Source organism: Pygocentrus nattereri, chromosome 26, assembly GCF_015220715.1.
Source record: "Pygocentrus nattereri isolate fPygNat1 chromosome 26, fPygNat1.pri, whole genome shotgun sequence".
Taxonomy (NCBI): domain Eukaryota; kingdom Metazoa; phylum Chordata; class Actinopteri; order Characiformes; family Serrasalmidae; genus Pygocentrus; species Pygocentrus nattereri.
In genome coordinates, this window is record NC_051236.1 from 9277245 (window position 1) to 9300877 (window position 23633).

Sequence of the window (23633 nt, forward strand, 5' to 3'; positions counted from 1 at the left end):
TAGCCAAGAACTTAAAAACTGAATTTGTCCTAAACTCAAGTATATACAGTCGCATGCAGAGGTTCAGACACCCTGATGAATTCACTTATTGACTTTTCTAAGTGTAAATAAGTTCACACAACCTCTACACACTTTCAGGCAAATAAATTAAAAAATAGTAAATGCTCTAAAATTAGGATTAAAATTTGTTTACTGTAGAGCATTTGTTAAGTTTTGTTAACTTGTTTTCACTCAGAAAATCAACAGATCACGTCATTTGATCAGGGCGTTCAAACATTTGTGTACAAATTTATGAATAAGTACGTCAGACTGTTTGAATTGATTAATTTATATTTAATTACCATCTTTGTGTGTAATTATGTCATAACTCCTTTGCTGTTGGTCACACATTTTACTGAAAGGAAAATCAGACGGATTACATCAGACTGAAAGGACCCCCCCCCCACCCCACCCCCCCCCCAAATAAAAGACAATAACAGCCCATCATTTCCTATGATCATAGATGCTGGATGTACCGAGTACTAGAGAAGTTTCTTGACCTCATTTTTATTTTTTTATTTTACACTGTCCATCTCTGTCACAATCAGACACAGTGATCATACCGTAGGGTGGACCAGAAGAGAGGACACACGCCAAAGACCAAAGACCACACACACGCAGGGGTACATGGTTTCAATAGAGTTTACTGAGAGCCAAACTGACCCAGATGTATATCTTCATATTGATTCAGAAGATGAGAAATGCCACAACATTGATAATATACAGGAAGAGGAAACTAACGATTTAAGCACAAACATTATTTACATTCATTCCATCTTTGTCCATCAAAATTAGAAGGGAGGGGGGGGGGGGGGGGGGGGGGGGACATTCATGGTGCTTTAGAGCCAATAAAACAAATGAACGCAACAGTGATGGGGTAAAAATCAATAAAGATACAGACAGAAATATATGCAAATCCATCATTAAAGACAGAAATGACGTCTACAAGCTAATGCAATAATGAAGCTACATGTAATTATTTCTGATTGTGAAGTTTCTGATCATGCAGAAAAAAAAAACAACAAAAGGAGACTTATAAAAATAATGAGTCATTTGCTGGTTACACTATGCATTACTGTTCATACACAGCTTTTACATACAAGATAAATTTCTCCTCTTTAGTTATCACTTTGGTTTAGTTTAAAATGACTTCTATTTTATAAATTGTATAATTCATAAACAGATTTGTTTTAAAAAAATGTTAAATTAAAAATAAAAAGCATGGAGAAAAAGACATGTACAATACTTTTTTTTCCCATATGAGCGCACTACCAAAAAAAAAAAAAAAAAAAAAAAAAAAAAAAAAAAAATCAATCATACTTCATAATGCTTTTCTGTACAATATCTACAGTTTTGCTGGTGACAGAAAAAACACCCCAGGAATGAGAATCCATCTGGTGTTAAATGCTCAAATGAGGAATTCAGAGGGTGAGTAGTTTGGCGAGTTGGAGGTTAACAATGTCAAGCCAGGTTATGAATCTAAAAAAGAATGACTTGCTGCTTTAACAGCAGGAACACATGAGCCATTTCCGCAAGCCTTTTGAAGTCATTACAATACATTACTAAATGAAAAAGGAGAAACATAAAAAAAAAGATATATACAGAGGGAGGTGAGAATATACACAACAGATAGGATAAGATACTACATATAAGCATACAGGATCCCAAAAACTCAATCACATTAGTGTGTTACTAATTGCAACAAACGAAGCCAATTTTAACAAGAAATTTCATGAATCCAACAAGAACTGACAGGGAGTCCTTAGCCCCCCTTTTTCTTTTTTTTTTTTTTTTCTGTTAATTTACATTCAATATGCTGCCCAGTGATCAGGATTAATCTCGTTCTGGAGTAAACAAACACACAAACATTTGTAACATCACAGAAGAAGAATAAAAAACATGACGTTTAGGACCTTCATACTTTTGTACTCTACTAATCTTCTGAGGACACAATGAAGAGTGTAAGAACCAATAAATCGTGGATGGATAATCACTATTGCTAACATGCAATATCAAACCACTTGTAAGCTTTCGTTATTTTAATTCTAGGTTTAACTATTGCTTGCTCTTGTAAGCTTCAGAGATGAGAGGTAGACTCAAAAAGAAGCAGGGGTGGCACATTGTTAGTGGAAGTAGATTACCATGTACAAATGCCACTGACTAAAATCTGAAACCTTTTTGGAAAGTTTCTCTAAATTCATCGAAGGGGACAAGCTTTAGATTCTGTCATTTCTTCTGTTTAAATGGAGCTCCTGTTTGTCACAGTAAGACATACCAAAAGCCTTCGTAAGAACATATTTTACAGCTCAGAAAGAGATATAAAAAAGTGAACCATGTTCCTACAGACAAGTAAACAATGTCAGTTGGTTTTATCACCATCCTCTGTGCATATGTTAGGAACAAACATCAACCAAGAGTGAAGGAAATCGAACTGTGGAAACTACAATACATACATCCATATCTATCTGAAAACTGACCTTTTTTGTTGCGTCTGCTATTTTTGCCTCGTCTGTTAATTTTCAGTTTTGAAGAAACCATGTAGACCAAGCTTTGACCCCCAGGAGAGTTCAGTTCTCCTGGTGCCTTGTTCTAGAAGAGGGACCATTGGGGCTTGCAAGGGCATTCAGAGTAGCCTCTATAACACATAGGAGCGTAAAATGAACTGGCTCTTACACAGGTAATAACTACGCACAAAGCCTACAACTACTCTGTAATGTGCATCATCTTAAAGGCTTATAAACATAGCTGCCTACTCTCTGGTCCACCTCCCTCCTGTTGCCATGAAAGAAAGAAACAAAACAGACCCAAACGAGAATGCACAACTCCAAGAAACGCTGCCCTCCATCCTCAACGTTCAGTTCTCGACCTGACAGACCGACAACTCTGCCAGGGAACAAAGCACAAAGTTAAAAAGGCCAAAGAAACAAAAGGACTTGACCAGAATTACCACGTCTTATACAGACGACAACGGTAACAACAACAAAACGTAATAATTAGTGACCAAACAATCACTACATCGATTTAAAAAAAAAAAACCCTCAACAACTATGACGACATTAATAATAAAAACCCAGAATAACTCTTTAAATAGTTGAGGCAGAGAAAAGTAAATAAGTAAGAGTCTCTCTCTCTCGCTCACTCTCCTTCATTCGCACTCATGAACTTAACATGCAGAGAGTCAGTCTCAACCCAAAAGCACGGTTTCAAAGCTCACTCACATATACGCACACATTCACACATTTAAATGTTTGCCACTTCTGGCGCAGTCTTGTCTACAGGACTGCTGTTGTCTCGGCTTCCCGGAGTGTCCAGGCTTGCCGAGCGCTCGTGGCCTGGTTTGGAGTCTTTGTCTCCGGCACTGGCGGAGGAGGGCCCAGGAGAGGACAGTGAGCGTCCGGAGATCTTATAAGCCGCCAGGACCTCCTGAATTCTCTCTGTGGTGGGCTCCCACTTGGCAAAGCCAGCATTGTTCTGCAGGAAGATGACTGCTGTTCCATGTATGGCCTTGTAGTACATCTCCTCCCTGTAAAATAAAACAAGGTGATAACATCGTAAAATTGACAGAGAGCAGGACTCAGCAAAGAGACAATATTTATCATCATCGCTACAGATTATGCCACATGTCTCAGAGTACATCATGGATACTTAAAGAACACTGATAAATTGCATGTTTCCTTACAACTACAGCATGACTAATCCTGTTGAACTGGAGCCTATCCCAGCGGCCACGGGGCGGAATGCAGAATACACCTTGGACAGGTCACCAGTCAATCGCAGGGCAGACAGACAGACAAACACATTCACAGGCGCAAAATAGCTTGTCCAATTGGCCTGACTGCATGTCTTTGGACTGTGGGAGGAAACCGGAGAACCCAGAGGAAACCCACAGAGACACGAGAAGAACATGCAAACTCCACACAGAGAGGACCCTGGTCACCCGGCCGGAGACTTCTCTAACAAACAGATAGATGTAAATCTGGCTTGTGCAAAATCTTAGGCAGCCATAAAAGCTGTTTAAAACTGTGTAACATTTGGCCCATCACTATACACATACACAACAAATACAACAAATACACAGGAACAAATAAACGCATAAAAAGAGTTTTTTTTTTTTTTAAACAGTCCATGGTACTGGCATATACATTAAAAACTTTATTGTAGTAGTAATAATAATAATAATAATAATAATAATAATCATCTTCATTTATATGGCACTTTTCATGCCAGCAGCAGCTCAAAGTGATCAAGCTTAAACTGAGCATTAATGTAAAATTAGAAATAAGAAAAACAACAAAGATAAAATTAAAAAGATAAATACCAAGAGTTTTAACTAAATGTTAAAGACATACATTTTAAAATGTTTCTTAAAAGTGAGCACTGAGTTTGACTGTCTAAGGGTGAATTAAATTCAACAGTGTAGAAGCAAAATAAGTGAACAAGGCCCCTCCATGTTTTCAGTATTTGGGGATTTAGGATCACATGCTGGAACACAGACAGACCTTCTGTGATGTAAGTGATGGTTTAAGGTCATTTAGAGCCTTAAAAACTAGCAGAACTTTCAAATGTGTCCTGAAAGGTACAGGCAGACAGTGCAGTTCTTTCAAACTGAAGGTGATGTGATCTCTATTTTTTGTTAGAATCTGTGCTGCTGTATTTTGTAGGAGTTGTAGAGGATGAACTATTTTCTTAGTCCAGCAAGAAGAGCATTACAGTCATCAACTCTGAAAAAATTTCTCTGTATCGTTCTGAGACAGAAAAGTCCAAACTTCAGCAACATTTCTCAAATGATAAAAAGCTACTTTAGTGACTGTGTTTACATGCGGGATAAAACAGCTCAGAGTCCAAGCTTCGTACTTCAGGTTTTGTATATGAAGCTAAAGTTTCTCAAAGCAGCTTTCTCAGAGTTTTAGTACCAACGATCAGTATTTCAGTTTTTTCGTAATTTAGTTGTAGAAAACTTTGACACCCACTGAAAAAATCTCTCGCACACAGCTGGCCAGCCTGTCAACAGTCTTCTTATCAGAAGGAATGAAAATGTATAATTGTGTGTTGTCAGCATAGCTATGAAAATTATATTTTGTTTCCTAATGACATCATCTAGAGGTAACATACAAAGAGAGAAGCAAAGGCCCTTAAACTTAATCTTGTGGCACTCCACAAGAAGTTTTAACATTTTACGATAAATGATTTCTAAGCCCTGAACTGTGCCTGAAGAGCCCATCCAGTGTTCAAAACAGTGGATTAGAATCTTGTGATCAACGGTATCAAAAGCTGCACTAAGATCCAATAAGACCAGAATAGAAGCATTTTGTGCATCATTGCTAAGCCTGAGGTCACTGACAACACAAACCAATGCTGTCTCACTACCATGGTTTAAACAAAAAACCTGACTGAAACTTCTTATATAACTTGTACGATATTTGATACACTTGACAGGCGGATTGGTGCTGGGTCAGCAGTGATGCGGGCTCTTTACCGGTCTGTTGTGGTAAAGAAAGAGCTGAGCCATAAGGCAAGGCTCTCGGTTTACCGGTCGATCTACGTTCCCACCCTCACCTATGGTCATGAGCTTTGGGTAATGACCGAAAGAATAAGATCGCGAATACAAGCGGCCGAAATGAGTTTCCTCCGCAGGGTGTCTGGACTCTCCCTTAGAGATAGGGTGAGAAGTTCAGTCATCCGGGAGGGACTCGGAGTAGAGCCGCTGCTTCTTCACGTCGAGAGGAGCCAGCTGAGGTGGTTCGGGCATCTGGTTAGGATGCCTCCTGGACGCCTCCCTCGGGAGGTGTCACAGGCAAGTCCACCTGGGAGGAGACCCCGGGGAAGACCCAGGACACGCTGGCGTGACTATATCGCCCAGCTGGCCTGGGAGCGCCTCGGAATCCCCCTTGGAGAGCTAGTGGAAGTGGCTGGGGAAAGGGAGGTCTGGGCTTCATTGCTTAGGATGCTGCCCCCGCGACCCGAACCCCGGAGAAGCGGAAGATGATGGATGGATGGATGGATGGATGGATGGAGGGATGGAGGGATATTTGATACACATTTGTTTGAAAACAACTTTTTCTGGGACTTTACTTAAAAAAGGTTGGTTTGAAACTTGTCTAAAAGTATTTAGTACAGAGGAATCCATGCTACTTTGTTTTAACAGAGCCTTCATGGCAGTTTTAAAAGTGTCTGGAAATAGTTTTACAATAGTTAAAACATCACTCTGAACAATCAAAATCCATCTTAAGGAGAGAAGTCAGAACAGGGTCAAGCTCACACTTGGACAAACTTAGTTCGTTTATAACAGCTGTGAGCTTCCGATAATTCATGACAACGAGAGACGTCATTACTGATGTAGGTGGTTACATGAGCTTGTTTCAGCTGGGTAACTATGCTGTCTTATCAAGGCTACTTTATGTTGAAGATGAACTGCAAACTCATAATAAATAAAAAGTCACAACGAGACACACCATCAGAAACGTTAGGTTTAATTAGTCGGTCTATGGTGGAAAACAGGACTTTGGTTTTATTATGTTTATTCACTACACTAAAGAAATATGACTGTCTGGATATTTTCATAGCTTTATTGTGGATGGAGATCTGCTATTTGAGAATATCAATGGACACAAAACCCCGAAACAGATTTTATTGTCCACAGTCATGCTATGAAAAAGGCTTAACACAGCGAAAAGTGCCATGGAATTTAAGCTTTGAAATATTAATCCACACAGCACCTTCAATATTTGTGCTATTTTCCTTACCAGTATCACCCTCTAGGTTTGTACATTTTTAAACAATTATTCATATCTTGGTTAGAAGAATAGTTAGAAGAACATAGGCTCCATACCTGATTTCTTGCTGAACTCAGTGAAAGATTAATTGCATGTATTTGTTCCATCATCAGATTCAAGTTAATGAAGGACTGATCAGATAAACTAGGTATTGGATGGTAACTGAACATTTATTTCTTTCAATGTTAGTGTTTTTTTTAAAACAAATAAATCATTATTACCCAGATAAACAACCTTTAGACAAGACTTAAAAGCCAGATACAGGCAACTTTTCAAAGTATTGTTTGGACATGAAAAACACTATACACAAGATGCTTTGTGTTAACTCTATTCCTTTGCTGAGCCACATTAGTACAGTGCAGTTATTCCTTTTCAGACTTTTTGAACAAAATGTGTTTCATTTCATATCCAATATTGGAAAAGGTTTGAAATAATTTTTGTGCACAGTATTTTGCAGAATAGAACAAACAGGAGTCTGTGCACACATGGAATTTAAACTATTTAAGAACACAGTTTGGCGCTAAATATGCATTTATTATAATTATTTATTCATTCATTCTTCCAGCCAACTGTGTTCTGAATTTCAAAAGCAAAAGGCCATGCATTATTCTGTAGTAGTCACTTCCACAGTAGCGCAAACTCTTATATTCGCATTTTTTCTTTTTTGTTTGGTTAGCTTTTCTGTTTGAGAATGTTAACACCACAAACCGTGGGGGGTTGGAACTAATTGTATGTAAACTGAATGATCATCCTAATCAATATAAATCAACCTTTTAAAACATAAATAACCTTTTTAAAAAAAAAGGACTGAATGGATAATTAAAAGACATGACTGAATACATTATATTGCCAAAAGTATTCACTCGCCTGCCTTCACGCACATATGAACTTGAGCGAGATCCCATTCTTAATCCATAGGGTTTAATATAATGTTGGCCCACCCTTTGCAGCTATAACAGCTTCAACTCTTCTGGGAAGGCTTTCCACAAGGTTTAAGAGTGTGTTTATGGGAATTTTTGACCATTCTTCCAGAAGCGCATTTATGAGGTCAGACAATGATGTTGGATGAGAAGGCATTGCTTGCAATCTCCACTCTAATTCATCCCAAAGGTGTTCTGTCAGGTTGAGGTCAGGACTCTGTGCAGGACAGTCAAGTTCTTCCACACTCATCCATGTCTTTATGAACCTTGCCTTGTGCACTGGTGCGCAGTCATGTTGGAACAGTAAGGGGCCATTCCCAAACTGTTCCCACAAAATTGGGAGCATGAAATTGTCCAAAATCTCTTGGTGTTGAAGCATCAAGAGTTTCTTTCACTGGAACTAAGGGGCCAAGCCCAATTCCTGAAAGACAACCCCACACCATAATCCCCCCTCCACCAAACTTTACACTTGGCACAATGCAGTCAGACAAGTACTGTTCACCCAAACGCATAAGTCTAGGTTTCTTTTTATTCATTTTCAACAGCAAGTAGTGTCAGTTAGTGTTTTTCCGCTAGTATCGTATGCGGTCTCCTGAGGTAACTTTAGTTGGTACAGCCTGTTATGTAGGTCATTTGCACTTGACAGGGAAAGTCACTAACGTTTACCAATTTGTGCGGCGAGAGTTCACAGTTGTGATTTTGTAGCTAGGAGTAGAAAAAAATGAAAAACGTGCGAGGCTTTGTGCTGAGTTGCAAAAGTACTGCATGGTGTGGAGAGGGATAAGTCTTGTTTCACTCGTTTAGTTTCAGTATGTGTGCGCGCGCTAGGAGTGTACCACATCGTATTGTTCGCGATAATACCGGTATAATTCTAAGCGATAAAAAAATTCCATATCGTGATAACAGCGATATTCTGACTCGTTGACGTAACGATGTCATGCGCACGGCGTATGTTCGTTGCGTGAGTCATTCTGGAACAGAAAGGAGTAGCTATGGCGCAAAGCAGCTCTGTGGCGGAGTTTATCCCAAAAAGGGGAGCGACTTCAGTAGAGTGGAGGTTGTTTGGTTATAAAATCTCGGATGTACAACAGATCATAGTAATATGCAAGATATGCAAGATATGCAAGAAGCCTGTAACAACAAAAGGGGGAAACACAACTAATCTGTTTCACCACCTCAAGCAGAAGCACTTAGTGGAGTATGAGGAAAATCAAAAATATCTGTTTACACGCAAAGACTGAATACAATCGGATTACAGATCCAGACTGAGGTGTTTATGCTCACTCTGCTCAACAATCTGATGAAAATCTTTGTTTACATGCTCGCTACAAGTAATCCGATGCAAAATGACGCGCATGCGTGGAGCAGCGCTGAGAATAAACGTTACCATGACAGCGAGCATCACGTGAGGTCCAGTCGGAGTGAGATGAGTTTCCAGTTGGCACGCTTGTGTTTTTAATCGCTTTAAAATGATGTCGAGAGGAAGACGTCGTGTTCTGAGACACATAAGCTGGACGTCCGTCCCACCGCAGTCTTTTAAAGCTCAGAGTATAAACCTCGTCTCCTCTGCAGACCAGTTTCTGCTCTGCCACGCTGAACGGTATAAACCTTTGGCTGTGACGCGCCGCGCATGCGCAGAACATACTTAGACCTTCCGATTGGAGTGTAAACGGATTCAGGCTATTATTCTTCTATTTAACGGATTATTTACAGGTTTACTCACCTCGTTCAATCGGATAGAAATTGTATTCCGAATGGCCTCAGTCGGACTAGACTATTCCCGATTGAGGTGTTTACATGGACGTATTCTATTCCGTACACTATTAAACATGGCTAATGCCGCGAAGAGTGCTCAACTGCCGTTAGGCACATTTACATGCATCCTAATAATACGTCATATAATATCACAGCCGATTATCAGTTACATTACAGCGTTATGCAAATAGCTGCAATTAGGAACCCTGGACAAATCGAATAATTTGGCGCTATTTGAAGACGAAGGCTCCTCTGCGGACTGCCACTGCTAACTTGGTAACGACCTACAGCTTCTGTGGAACTTGAATACACAATTACATCTCTATTAATTGTATAATTTACTGCCATCAAACAAAAATATAGTTAAACATGCTGTGCTACACAGGCTTTTTTCACACAATACAGGCTTGAAATGGAGATGGACCATGCAACATGAAAACGACCCAGAACATTCCAAGAAAATCCAATATGTAATGTCTCAAAACAAAGAAATGGAAAGCTTGGAATGGCCAAGTCAAAGTCCAGATCTTAATCCTAATGAGATGCTGTGCAGGCAAGAAACCCATTAAGCATCACAAATCTGTATGGAGGAGTGGGAAAAATGTTCTCCCAGTTGATGTCAGATTGGTAGTCGATTATAGGAAACGTCTGATTGACGGTATTTTCAGTCAAAGTGGGAAATATCAGTTAATAAGTCACAGAGTGTTTTTTCAACAGTAGGAATTAGCAAATTTTTTGCATTATTTTTGTCAAGGAAATAATAATGAAGCCAAATGTTCATTGCTTTTGCAAAAGGTGAAGCAGTAATCTATATATAGTTAGTAATCTAACTAATCTATCACTTATCTATAAATAATATGTATAATGATGTATAATTATAAAGAACTGAACATTCAATAGGGCGTCCTAGGTTTTTCACATGACTAAGCAGTAGGGTTAAATGGAAGTCTGAGGAACTAGGAGAACACAAGGGACCAAGGACTCTCACCTCTTGCAGATATGCTGAGAGCCACTGCGATACTCGTGTTCAAAAGCAGGTACTGTCATTTGGTGTCTACGGAACCGACTGTTCTCCATCCGAGTCAAGGCTGGGGTTGGGGGGTCACGCCATTCGGGAACAAAGATGATAAAGGACAGTGGCTCACTGGACTTTTCGAGAAGGTCCTACATGAAAACACATGGGCAGTGAAAGAGAAGAGAAAGTGACGACTACATTATCAAATATTTTAAACACACATCCAGCTGCTGTGTAAAAGCCAGGGACACAGGAAGTGGGGATGCTAAGGGTGCAACAAAACCCCATATTTCAAAACTTTAAAACCCTTTAAATGTAGTAAAGACCTAAAGCCAAATCACTTCCCTCCCCAACTACAAATGCTTTGGATGTACGTTGTTAAATCACAAGCAGGTTGAGATGCAAAGCGTGAAGTACATGCAGACTTATAGGCTTGTTCTGAGCAGCATATAGTTTTTACAGAAAAAAAAATTAAGATGCCCACTTTTTGTTTAATCAACTGTTATATCTCCCACTTGGTGTGTGTTCAACTGGTGAACAGCAGTGTCATAATAGGAGTGACACAGTGTAAGCTGCTTAAAATTTCAGCACCTCAGCTTGAAGCACCTTCCCATGACCCTGACTGCCATATTCAGTTTGCTAAACAGTTTTTATATAATTTTTTATTTTTACATCATGCTGGTTACAATTACATGATTTCAAATGATTTGCAAGAAGCTATGAAGATATTGTCTGTGCCCATATTGATGAACAGAGCTGTATGACAACTGATGATCAAGAAAGCTGCTAAAAATCAAGAATGGTTGGGAAACCATGCTTTCAATGGTTCCTCATCATAGAGGAGTTATCTCGAAATTGTATAATCTCATTATGTCTATTAGTGATTACTCTGATCTAAAATTGAAGGGTAAATGGGAGGAGGAACTAGGAATTCAAATGGAAGAAGGCATTTGGGAACAGGCCGTGGATGGTATACGTTCTACTACCTCTTGTGCACGACTTGGATTAATTCAGTTTAAGGTTTTATACAGGGCACACTTCTCTAAATCTAGGCTTTCTAAATTGTATCCAGAAGTGAAAGATGTGTGTGATAAATGCTATGGTTCCCCCTGTGACCTTAGCCACATGTTTTTTCTTTGTCCTGCACTAAAAGGTTTTTGGACGGGTTATTTTACTATAATGTCCACTGTTCTTGGAGTTCAGGTACAACCTTGTGCACTAATTGCTATATTTGGGGTTTCAGACCGCTCCCTCGAACTTGGCACTATGAAAAGCGGCACTATAGCTTTTACATCCTTATTGGCAAGACGCTGCTTATTGTTACTTTGGAAATCTACCAAGCCCCCTTCTATTTCTTGCTGGCTGAGGGATGTCATGCTTTTTTTAAAATTAGAGAAAATAAGGTACACACAAAGAGGGTGTACAGATAAATTTTTCCAGAAATGGCAGCCCTTTATATCGTATTTTTCCAACCTAAAAGTATTACCTGGTTAAATGTGTGCTTCCATACAAGTGTCGTGGCCTTTCTGTAGCTATTGCTATTCGCAGTGTGCGTGTTGGGTGTGGTGAGCTGGGATGGGACATTTGGGGGGGTACATTTTTGTTTTTGTGTGTGTTCTATTATAAAACCTGGTCGATGTGTGGTGGAAAAATGGGGAAAGTTGTGAAGGTATTCTGTATATAAACGTGATGTTGTATTGGGCTTACTTTCACTTTCTCCTAATAAAAAGTTTTTGGGAAAAAAAAAAATCAAGAATGAAGTTATAATAAAAGAAACATCTCAGGATAGCTTATATGTGAAAAGTGGCGATTAAATCTCAAGGCAGACGTCACAATAAATATATAACAGAGAAAATTAGATATAAATAAACTTTATAAAATTAATTTTAAATAGTAAAAAAATAAAATGATAAAAAATAAAATGTAGATCACTTAATTTCCTGTTCCCAAGAAACTTTGACATGGATTGCAATGCTCATGCTTATTACTCATGAAGAGTAATTATAAACTTTTTAACAGTAGCGTATACAAAATGTCCACGCAAAACATTTCCATCTGAGAGAAACTATCACAAATACAGTGTCCCTTACCTCAAAGTGTGTGACCATGGCATCCATGAGCTCCTCACAGAAGGGAGGGTTGGCTTCAAATGAGCCGCTGACAGGAGAGAAGCTCAGAAATGGCCTGATAGAACAATCACAAGACAGCAAAATCATTTACATAGGAAACAGAGGAACTCATTATGAAACTACTGATCTCTAATAACACTGAACGCAGAGACGGCTGAGGTGACAGTTAGCAAGCATTTCTGCACACATACCCCCGAGAGCCGAAGAAACCGTCAATGTCAGGGAAGGCAGAGCAGAACTGCTTGAAGTAGCAGTTGAGTGGTGAGGCGAAGCACTCAAAACTGACCCCAAACTGCTTGTTAAGGGCCTCAAACACTGGTACAGGGAGCGCCCCCTGTAGGCCTGTCCCCTCATTCACACCTGATCCAAACATCACCTACAACACACAATTGCAACGTGCAATTAAGTCATGGACAATATGGGTAGTCTAAGAGATAAAAGGCTTATGCAAACGTTTTGTAGAAAGATAAAAAAAATCTTTTTACCTGGTATCTCTTTATAAGGCACCATACACGTGACAGAAACTTTTCGAATCTTGGATCATCAATACAACTGTACCGGTACAGGAGCTCCTAGTGAGGATAAAAAAACAAAAAGGCTTGTGTTCGGCTCAAAATGATCCGAGATGTATGCTTGTAGATTATGCATTAAGAGCATACTCATATTTCATACACATTATCACCTACATTGGTCCTTATAAAAGTTTATGAAGGAGTCCTACCAGTTTATTGAAGTGGCCACGGTTGACCTTCACCATTTCTCCTTTATAACGCAGACAGGCGATGTCATTCTCAAAGTGCAGCTCAACGCGGGGCTGCGGAGGGGACGGGACAGACAGCCGGACTGGATAGCAATACACTAACCGGTCCTGCATCTCTGTACTCTCTGCTCCGTCCACTACAACACAAAAATAACATTGCTCAGACAGGAATTTTGCAAGTTTGGGTCTTCTATTGCTCGCATGTGCTACTGTAATTCTGAAATAATTCTAATAAATTAACAGCTTTGTGCTACACCTGCAGCAAAGCTTGGACTGGTCGTTTCAATCATTTGAGATGTAATATTAAGATCCAATTTATAACCTTTACATATAATACCATATTTGTTACAGCATAAAAAAGCACTAAATGTCAGTGCTTAATCGGTCAGGCCCAATTAAGCATACAGTAATAGCTAAAATGTGGAAATTTTAATACTTCAGGAACAAAAAGTTAAAAAGAAGTATTTTAGGAAGCAGCAGCAATTAAGAAGCTATTAAATGATAAATAATTTACTATAATTCTATTTGCAATAATTCATGTGGAATGTTACTTTACTTGTCAAACAGTGTCTTTGGGCTTTTTTTTTAACCAATAATAAGTGTTACTACTACCATTATTATTATTGTTTATTGCCACTGTAAGCCAAGGCATGAAATAATACATTTTTTGAGGAATACAATGTTTGTTAGATTAAACAGCAGCTCAAGTCTTTTATCACGTTTGTCCAACCTGCGATGTTGCACTCTTTCAGCAGGTTGACGTGGGCCTGACGGATTCGGCGCACGTATTCAGTGGAGATGTGGTATATCTTAGAGCAGATCCCCTCCACAGAGTCTTTGGCTACAGCAGTCACGTGAGGACCACACTGCTTCCGCAAGTGTTCCAGGCGATCCTGAGAAAACCCCAGCAAAATCAGCACTTGAGGGATAACAGTAAGAGGGATATGCATGTAGGAAGGTGTGGATAATACCATGTAGTCTTCTTTACTGGCAGAGTGGTCTCTCCTCAGCCAGTTCATGGTGTCTTCAACGTTCCACTTCACAACCTTTCTACTGTCAGGTGTTGCGTTTCTGTAGACAAATAGGTGCTGCTGTTACACCATCTGTATTTCACCTCCATCCAAAATACTGTCAATATTTCATTAACTCCAGGAAATATACTATTTAGGCATTATCACCTCGATTCAATCATTTTCTTGGCTGCCTCAGCGTATTTGAATAAAAGCTTTCTGGCCTCCTCCTTGTATTTAATGCGGGAGAGCCTAGAATTTCAGAAAAGGAGCATAGTTAGTTCTCAAAGAACTGAAATGTACATATATTCCAGTTTTTTTAAAAAGTAGAATGGATTCCTACCTGATGGGGATGTCATTCATGACCTCTCTGAACATGGAGGGGGAGACGGCAGGGTCACACTCGCTGGGGAGCAAGGGGTCCACTCCTTTATCTACCACCTTCCTCTCCAGCAGCCAGCGGTTGAAGGACTCCCGTGGCGGCTCTATTCCTACAAGGTCCAAATCAATATCTCAGTAAAGATGCACAGAATCAAACTGGACAACACAGCTTTATACCATGAGAGCAGCCTGTGACTATAAGAGTGTTTCCCTTTAATGAAATAGAAATTTAAAAAAAAAAAATAATAATAATAATAATTGACACTGATGTCAATCAAACGACGTTAACTTGGTTGAAAACAACCTGAACTCTTACTGTCTAGTTCAGCTGGAAGTAAAACAGTCTAAGGGGAGCAAGCTGAGTCACTGTATATCTGGCAGTATATTCAAACTAGGACTGAAAGACTGTTTATCCTAATTATACTAAAATCGGAATTTGAAAGAGCAATTTTCAAATTGCAAGAGTTGGAATTTTAATTATGGCCTACATTGTCAAGAAAATTGTTTTCATTTTACATATGAGATTTAACCTAATGGAGCATGGGGAATGTGAACTGCCTGTACATGATTTAGACTAATCAGAAGCAGGTCTCAGAACAAAAGAAGGACTGACTAAGCCTTGGGTTTAGTCGTTGCCAGTTGCTGATTTGGCCAAAAAGACTTCAAAACGTCTTTATTTGAAGTGTAAGGCCTGCTTAAGGACAGGTCCATAATTTAAATAAAATAGATCATGAAGATAATTTTCATTCAGTGTTTCACACACTGAATCGCACTAAATCCACTTAAACATGACTAACTATACTCTTCTTTGTAATGAAACAGTCAGTGTTGTCTGTAAGTGCTGACAATATACTCAAAAATACACTTTTTTTATAACTGTTTTTAATGTCAAGAAGACATATTTGGTAAAATTCCCTACTGTATCACTAATCTTAACAGAAAATTTGCTCCACAAAAAAAAAAAAAAGGAAAATTTAACAACGGAAAGCTGTCCTTAAAAGTAATGCCTAACTTTTGAGCCAAATCATTTGCGCACTGAGACAAAAAGCCCTATTATGCATTGCAGGAATGGCTTATTCTCTTTTTTGAACATGATACGCACAAAGCATGACTCATGCCCTGCAGTTGTACCTACTGCTCTGCACACCACGGCTCGACATCACACCTCTGACTAAAACATTACAGCCAAAATGGCTCCTGTCATTAATAAACTCATTCTTTCTGACATGAGTGATTGAGTGTGGTGTTCTATCCAGAGGAGAGAACATTTAGCGGGAAAAGTCTAAAGTGAGGAACACTATGAAGAGCAGATAATTTGGGAGCAGGGAAAGAAATGCAAAAATGGTGGCACTTTGTCAAGATCTCTTTTACAGGCTTTATAACTGCCTCCTCTCTCTTACCACCGAGTCCAATGCAGAATAGGACCACAGAACTCAAAATACGGTGCTCTTCAAACCTATTTTCCTTACTATGCAATACACACTGATGAGCCAAAACAGATGAGGGGAATACCATTGCCATGAAGGGGTGTACCTGAGCCACGATGACGTTTATGTAGGTGGACTGGGTCAAATTGACATCCACATGAACGGATGGACTCTACAAAGAGCGTCACACTCCTGACAACTGGTTCAATTCTTGCAAGCTGGTGCCACCACTTCCCCAAGTAAACATGAAGCATGCATCCAGCAGTCCATCCAGTGTGTTTGTGTTGTGACACATTCCTCCTATAATCATCATTAAAAATTTCTGTGATGTCTCACAGTAGCTCTTCTGTCAATTCAGACAAGCCTTTGTCACCCACAGACATATCGATTAGCCTTGGGCGCCCAACCTCCTGTTGCCCGTTTGTCGTGTCTTTCTCTTCAGGCTACCATCTGTAGGTTCACTACTGGAAGAGACCACCTCACAGTAATTTTGCCGTTTTGGAGATGCTCTAATCTGGTTGTCCAACCATAAGGATCTGGCCCTTGTCAAAGTTGCTCAGGTTTGGACATCTGCCTATTTCTCACCACGTCAAACATTCGACTACAAGAACCGACTGTCTGCTTACCATCAAACACATCCCAGACCTCGACACACCCCACTGTTAAGAGTTAATCGACATTACTCGTAAACTGTTTCAAGAAATCCAATGTTCTCTGAATTTTTTTTCACTTTCACTGTGTAAGAAAATTTTTAAGGCTACACATCCAAGCTAATGCATTTAGCATAACAACCTATCTAGTTTCAATTAAATTCACCCTTAATGAAGCTGAACATTTAGAAAAATCAGTGTGTATGCTATTACAGGACAGAGTCACAGCACTGGACCAGATTCAGACTCCTTACTATTTACAGACTTTTAGATTGTTTGATTTAGTTAAAATATAATAGACTGATATGTTGATCATTGAAATAATGACTAAAAGGTTAGACAAATTAAATAATCTCTACTAATAAGTACACATCTAAAGGCCTAAAACAGCTGTGAAACCCTATTCAAACCCAGCCAAATACAAAGCAATTCAAAGACAACACCACAATGAGTGCCACTTCAGGCTAGATCTGTTACAGGCTTAAATCAGATTCATTATTTTTTCCTCCAATATCAGATTCAGCATTTTCTGCTGATGTCATTCAGATCTGCTACCAGATCATTGCCATCTTTTTTTCATTATTATTAATAGTCAGATAAATAAATAAATTTGTGACTTGTCTAAGTGTGGTTAGGCTCAAAGGTAAGTACGTACCCTCACGCTGGGAGCACAGCTCATGGTAATGCTGGCGTAGTTTGGTGGTGAGCTGGGCACGCTGCAGCTCGATCTCAGGGTGGGGAGGGAGGTAGTCGTATGGGGCTCGTTCTTTAATCACTGCATTGGTCTGAACATCCAGATCCCAGTAGATCCTAAAATTACGGAATCATGGGTATGATATAAGCACAACATACCGACGTACAGATAAACTCTAAAAAGCCCTGGTTAGGAAAATAGCCATCAGTCTGATGGGATAATTTGGTGCACTTACACAGATGGCCGATATGGGGCCGGGGCTGGGGTGCTGGGCTGGCCTTGTTTGTCATCTGAAGTGGAGTTCCAGGGCTTTGCTCCAGGTGTGCTGGGGGATATTGGTATTGTTGGGGTGGTAGGAGTTACAGGGATCTCAACCTGCATATCAAAACATTTCTTTAAATGATCACTAAAGTGAACCTGAAATCATAATTTACACCGTTACTTCACATAGCTGGTCAATTTAAACATGCTTCAACATATATCATTGTTACTTTGTTATCTTTCAACAAAGTGTACTTTTGATGTTACCATATGAAAGGAAAATGGAACATGATGTTTACACTTAACATTTAACAATAACATATTCCCACTAGTATTAATCTAAAACTGTACAAAGATCTAATACAACGACATTAAGTGGTGATATTTTATACGTTTTTTTTTTTTTATTGTACTCCAATGCTTTGTATTCAGCTTCATGGAAAAAACCTGACCCTTGGCCTCTTGAAGCTGTTAGGACCCCCTTGGATCGCCTCCTCCGATGGGCGTCTCTTTCGCTGCCCATTGCCCAGGCCGGGATCCCCTGCCCCCTCACCTGTGGCAGGAGCTGCATTAAGGCCCAGAGGATCAGACTGAAACAGCAGCAGAGCCAAAATTAGCACAGTATCAGTACTGAAACACTGTCTGGTCACAGATATAGACAAAACAAGAAAGATAATCACAGAGTCTATTTTTTTTTCCAAGATCTTTTGCTTAAAAAGTGGTAAATCATATGTTATTACAGCTCATCATTTCTGATCCTTGCTTCACAATCCTATCAGGTTCAGCTCTAATGCACAGTTCATTCAAACACAATTAAGATGGTCGTATTTACATGAACAAGTAAATTGGTAAAAACAAGAAGGTGTGACCTTAGAGGCTCACACATAACATAACACAATAAATAAATAAATAAACAATGGCAAATGAGAAAATGTATAATTATGTCCTAAATCTGATGCGTCTCCTTTGCACGAAAATACTGAAAATCACTTTTTGTGAATTGTGCTTCCAAAGTAAGATATTATAAAAAAATAATAAATAAATAAATAATAAAATCCCACAGACCTCTACAAATTACTGAACTGCATCCAGTTTCACAGGTTGTCATGTGTATTATGAATTAGTATTTTAATGTATTTAAGCACACTTTTTAGTAATTTTTTAAGTAGTTAAAAAAAGTTTCTAAATGGTTCTTGATTTGATATAATGTCAGAAAAACTGCTCAGAAAATATGCTTTAAAAATTTTTCTTTTCTGGTCCACTTTGTACTTACAATGACATCATGCTGCCCCAGGACTGGCATCTCCCACAGTGACTGGTTGGTGAAGCGGTTGAAATAGTATGGCCTGTTCTCCCTCTTGCTCCAACATTTCGCCCACCCAGCCTGAATCAGCTCATCTGAGAGAATGACCAGACTCACTTAACAAAAAAATGTAAATATTTTTAATCCAACATTCAAAAATTCCTAAATATCTGTCCTCTTCAATACAGTGAGGAAGTCATGTACATGAGTTATAAAACAATACATAACCAGAATTACAGGCAAACTTATGTCAATTAAACACCTTGTGCTCTCTTTACAATTACAGTTCTTTGTTAGAGATGAAGGCCTATAATTAGTGCTGAATGACATAATTACACCAGTATAAAGTCAACCTGACATACTGTGATGTTTTCAGCTTTGATAGGTAATGAGCATTTTATTAATGATAAAAACCTGGCGCCCCAGTTGCCAGGTAGAATGTTTTAAGCTGATTTTTAACACTATATTGTGTACTGCAATGACTGTATCCATGATCTATTTTATTTAATGGGATATTCCCCCAATTTTGCCATATTTCTGCATTGTATTCTGTTAGTTTGTTATTCAGAGTGGTTTAATGTGAAACATATGATTCTACAAAAATCATAGAGTCATAATTGTTCACAGTGGTGGTGAAAAGAACCAGATATCTGAAGTGTTTAATGCCTCTAAAGGTTCCCACCAATTACAAGAAATTGTTATGACTGTTACAACTGTTACACTGTCTAGTGCCTGAGACATTGTTTTATAATAGTCAAATGCTTTTTGGCTAAAGTGTATTTTTAAAGTGAATTCATGTTGGAGAGGTAGATGGATGGATGTCCCAAAAAAAAACATGCTTTTTTTTTTTTTAAAACATGCTTTGTTTTACTATCAACATTACATATGAAAACTAGGTTCACTGGTCAGTCTGGATAGCAAATAAAATGCCTATATGTTTTGTACACATTGCAACCCCTGGTTCTAATCACCATTACTGTAAAGAAACCAGAGTTAAAACGTTTCTCTACAAGCCATTTTATATCAAATCACTCAATGGCTGTTTGTATGTCAAAAAACTGAGAAAATATTGAAAAATTTTATGCAATATAAAAGAGAAAAAAACTAAACAAGCCAATGAAACTAATCCATGTCAAGCTAATTCCATTGAAATACCATCGATACTGTGGTATAACGTAAGAAAAATGAGTTTTATTCAATTGTATGAGGATCTACCAGCACTAACTGTAACCATGTGATTGAGACGAACACACACCTGGCAGCTCTTGGATGGGTTTGCTAGTGGAGGGTGTGAGGGGAGAAGCTTGTGAAGAGGACCCGGTGGGTGACATGACCATTTCCGAGTCTCCCTTTACTGTTCCGTGGTTTTCACTGGTCATAGCTCCTCATCTGTCCTGCCTTTTACACAAACAAGAACGAAACAACTGTCGTTCAGGGTCATTTTAGGACTGGCTTATGTACTAAATAGCATGCAAACGTAAACATCTGCAGTTCGCACTTTCACATAAACGAAACCATTTGGCCTTAATGATCTGACCTGAAACCATTTGGATCAAGTTAGGTTAGCTAAGCCCAGTTGGAAATAGCAGGACATCAGCTACCTATTCACACGGAGTTGGAGCTTTTACAGAGAGGCGCCAAAACACTTCATTCATGGAGACCAAGCACGTCATCAAAACATCTAGCGCTAGCTAGTTAACAGTTAGGCTACTGTAGCTTAATACAGTACGATTCCGCCCTTGTTGGCAAAAAAAGTGAGCTTAATGTTCAAACAGGTCTTAAATAATGTTATGTTCGGGACCCTAAGTTAAGGTAGCCTTGTCTATAGAGGTGGTGCACGTCCGCAGCCAGACTCGACCGGGGCTCGTCCTGGAACGAAAACAACTTGTCCGTGATTAGCCTGCTAGCGCGTAAGCTAACGAGGGATTGTTTTTATCATTTTCAGGATGATTCATAACGTTAACTGGCGGTTACGTGCCGAGACTGAATTTAGCTTCCAGTTTGCCAGCTCCTTGCTACAATTTTCCCGTTCCACCTTAAACGGTGCAGCAGAATGAGGCGCCAGAATGTAACGTTAACTGCTGCACCGTTTAAGGGGGAACGGGAAAATTCTAGCAAGGAGCAGGCAAATAGGAAGCCGATTTAAACTTCGCGGTTGTGTGAAGGACTAGGGGCATTAAACGAAGCATTCAGACAGAAAAGAATGATCGGTTTTCCGAAGCTTCGCTGCCTTTAAAAGTCGTTAAGAGCGCAAACGAGCGCACGCATGCGCCTGCTGCTGCTCCAGCGCCCACCCCAGAATCGAGCCGGCCGAAAACAAACACGGAGGAGGAGGAGGGAGAGAGAGCGCCGGGCAGCACAACAAAGGCGACAGCAGCAGCACCAGCGAACCCGGATGGGGGATACGTTGAGGGGGGAAAAAAAGAGGTAAAAGATGAACAAATGCCGGGCCGTTCGGGGCATGTGACATCTAAAACCAACTAGGACGGAGAGTTCAAACGGGGGGGAAAGTGGAAGATTTAAGCCCGGCCAGCGCTCGTCTGTCACTAAGCCGATTTTAGGCGCGCACTTTGGATCGGGGAAACATTAGACAAGATGGCGGGCTGAGCCTCCGCGCTCCCTGCGCGGAATATCGCCCGTTTATTCCGCGCTCCGCGCAGACCTGCAAAGTTTGGCAGCACGTCCGTGTGCGCCGTACATTCCGCCGCATGTCTGTTGCCACAACGTGCCGCTTAAATAGCTGAATGCCTTACCTTGGAGAGGTTTGCTCGGAGACCTGTACAGGCTTTGCTCTATTCAGTCCGGACCCGCCTCCGCCTCTCCCTCCCCACCGACTCCGCCATCTTGTATCGGGCACTCGGACCCGGGCAGTGCGCATGCGCCGGTTTGATTCTCCTGCCCGCGGCCGCTCGGTAACAGAACGGGGCCATTTGCAGAGGGTCAGGAGAGCCGTGTGTGTGTCGGTGCGGCGAAAGCGGACCGTTTGATTTAAGCAATCGTCCTTGTCCTGGTGTTGTAAAGGTTTCTCTTCAGTAGTTACTGTTTGTGCTGTAAGACGAGCGTATCCAGAGTATCCAGCAGCAGAGCCGCAGTACAGTAGCATTAGCCCCGGACTCGCACTTTCAGCTCCCCGCGCCCCTGTTTACTAACTGCAGCCGTACTTTCGTCTCGCGGGAGTGAACGGTGAACTGAGCTTATAACGTTACTTTTATTAGATGGGAGAAACCTCAGAAACTGTTTGTATTTATGGCAAAAACCTTTGTATTTTTATGCCGCTGTCTACCGACCAATGCTTGACGGCCAGGCTTGGTCTTTTATATCACGATCACGCGGGATGGATCCCCTTGCTTTCTACTCCCTATGTAGTGCACAGCCTTTTTACATACCCCAGTCTACAGCGTAGAAGGCAGAGGTGTTAGCCACTACACTAACCAACCACCTATTATACGATAATGGATTCTATATTCAACTGAATTATATGCCGAACAAAGCCATTTATATTTAGACACTAGCTGCGCGACCCCCTGTCTAACCTTTAGAGCACTGTTTGTGCACAGAAGCCATCGTTTTCTGAACTGTACACTTGCACTGTGTAGGAAGTAGGGAGCCATTTGAGATTCAGCCATAGCGTTCAAGGGTTTCTGAAAACGTTTCGCGCTATCTTCCGTGCCCTCGGCCGCTTCGTGACCTTGTGTGCGGTACTACGACTCTTAGACCCTTCTCAGGACATGGCCACAGCGTTGTCAGCTACGTTGAAAGGAAAGTGGCCAAAGCGTGCTCGAAAAGTGGCTTAATGTGACCAGATGACGCAATTCACCGATTAGCATATTCGTGACGCAATTGCGTCGTCTTTGCGGTCGGCCCGGTGTCGGACCTCACACCTGGTGGCTTCTCTCCTGCTCTCTGTGCCCAGGTACAGGCCTGCTGTGTTTGAATTCAGCCATACATAGAAACCGAGACAGATCATTTAAAGAACACGACTGTGCTGTGAGTTCAGAGAGATCAGAAATGAAATAAATCCCCGTGTGACGGCGATGAGACAGCTAACCGACAAAACGACTGAATTAAATTACTGTTTACATTTGCACAACTTATTCATGTCTATGTTGGCGGCCGTGCTGACTAAACATGTGAACGGACTAGACACAGGGCAGTACTGAAGTCTCCCCGCTTTGCAAAATAGCTAAGGTTTGTCCAAAAAGTCGCTAAATTTGTAGCACTGGATGGCTACTTTCAAGTGAAGCTAGCTAGCTAATGTTACTTAGCGTAGCTGACTTTCTGACTAACGGTCTAACACACATTTAGCTGTGCTGCTAACAAGTTGAATAAATTAGTCTTTTTTTTTTCTTTTCTACTTTTTTTCATTACTTGGTGGGTTATTGTCCCGTTTGCCGACCTCGGGCACATTTTAAAGCCTAATCTGAAGATTGAAGATAGAAAGCCGTGTAATCTGTTTATCAATAAGGCAAGGAATCTGTTTACATAGTTAGCCTGTTCGTGTGAGGGGGCATTACGG

At 40.3% G+C, this 23633-nt stretch overlaps 1 protein-coding gene across 2 annotated transcripts; it reads right to left on the reverse strand.

The window, feature by feature from the left end:
* Positions 1-1793: 1793 nt before the first annotated feature.
* On the reverse strand, positions 1794-21996 carry pcif1 (phosphorylated CTD interacting factor 1). Of its 2 annotated transcripts, none has more exons than XM_017682255.2 (16): positions 21871-21996; positions 20373-20515; positions 19088-19212; positions 18267-18404; positions 17789-17928; positions 17515-17669; positions 14745-14892; positions 14570-14653; positions 14363-14462; positions 14122-14284; positions 13353-13528; positions 13117-13203; positions 12823-13007; positions 12593-12686; positions 10476-10651; positions 1794-3562 (listed from the first exon to the last, which is right to left on the reverse strand). In XM_017682255.2, exons 2-16 carry the CDS (start codon positions 20494-20496, stop codon positions 3280-3282), a joined length of 2178 nt encoding a protein of 725 aa, XP_017537744.1. In that variant the 5' UTR covers positions 20497-20515; positions 21871-21996; the 3' UTR covers positions 1794-3279. The 2 variants fall into 2 exon arrangements, with proteins under 2 accessions (XP_017537744.1, XP_017537743.1); XM_017682254.2 differs by having other exon boundaries at positions 19088-19233.
* Between the last annotated feature and the right edge of the window lie 1637 nt (positions 21997-23633).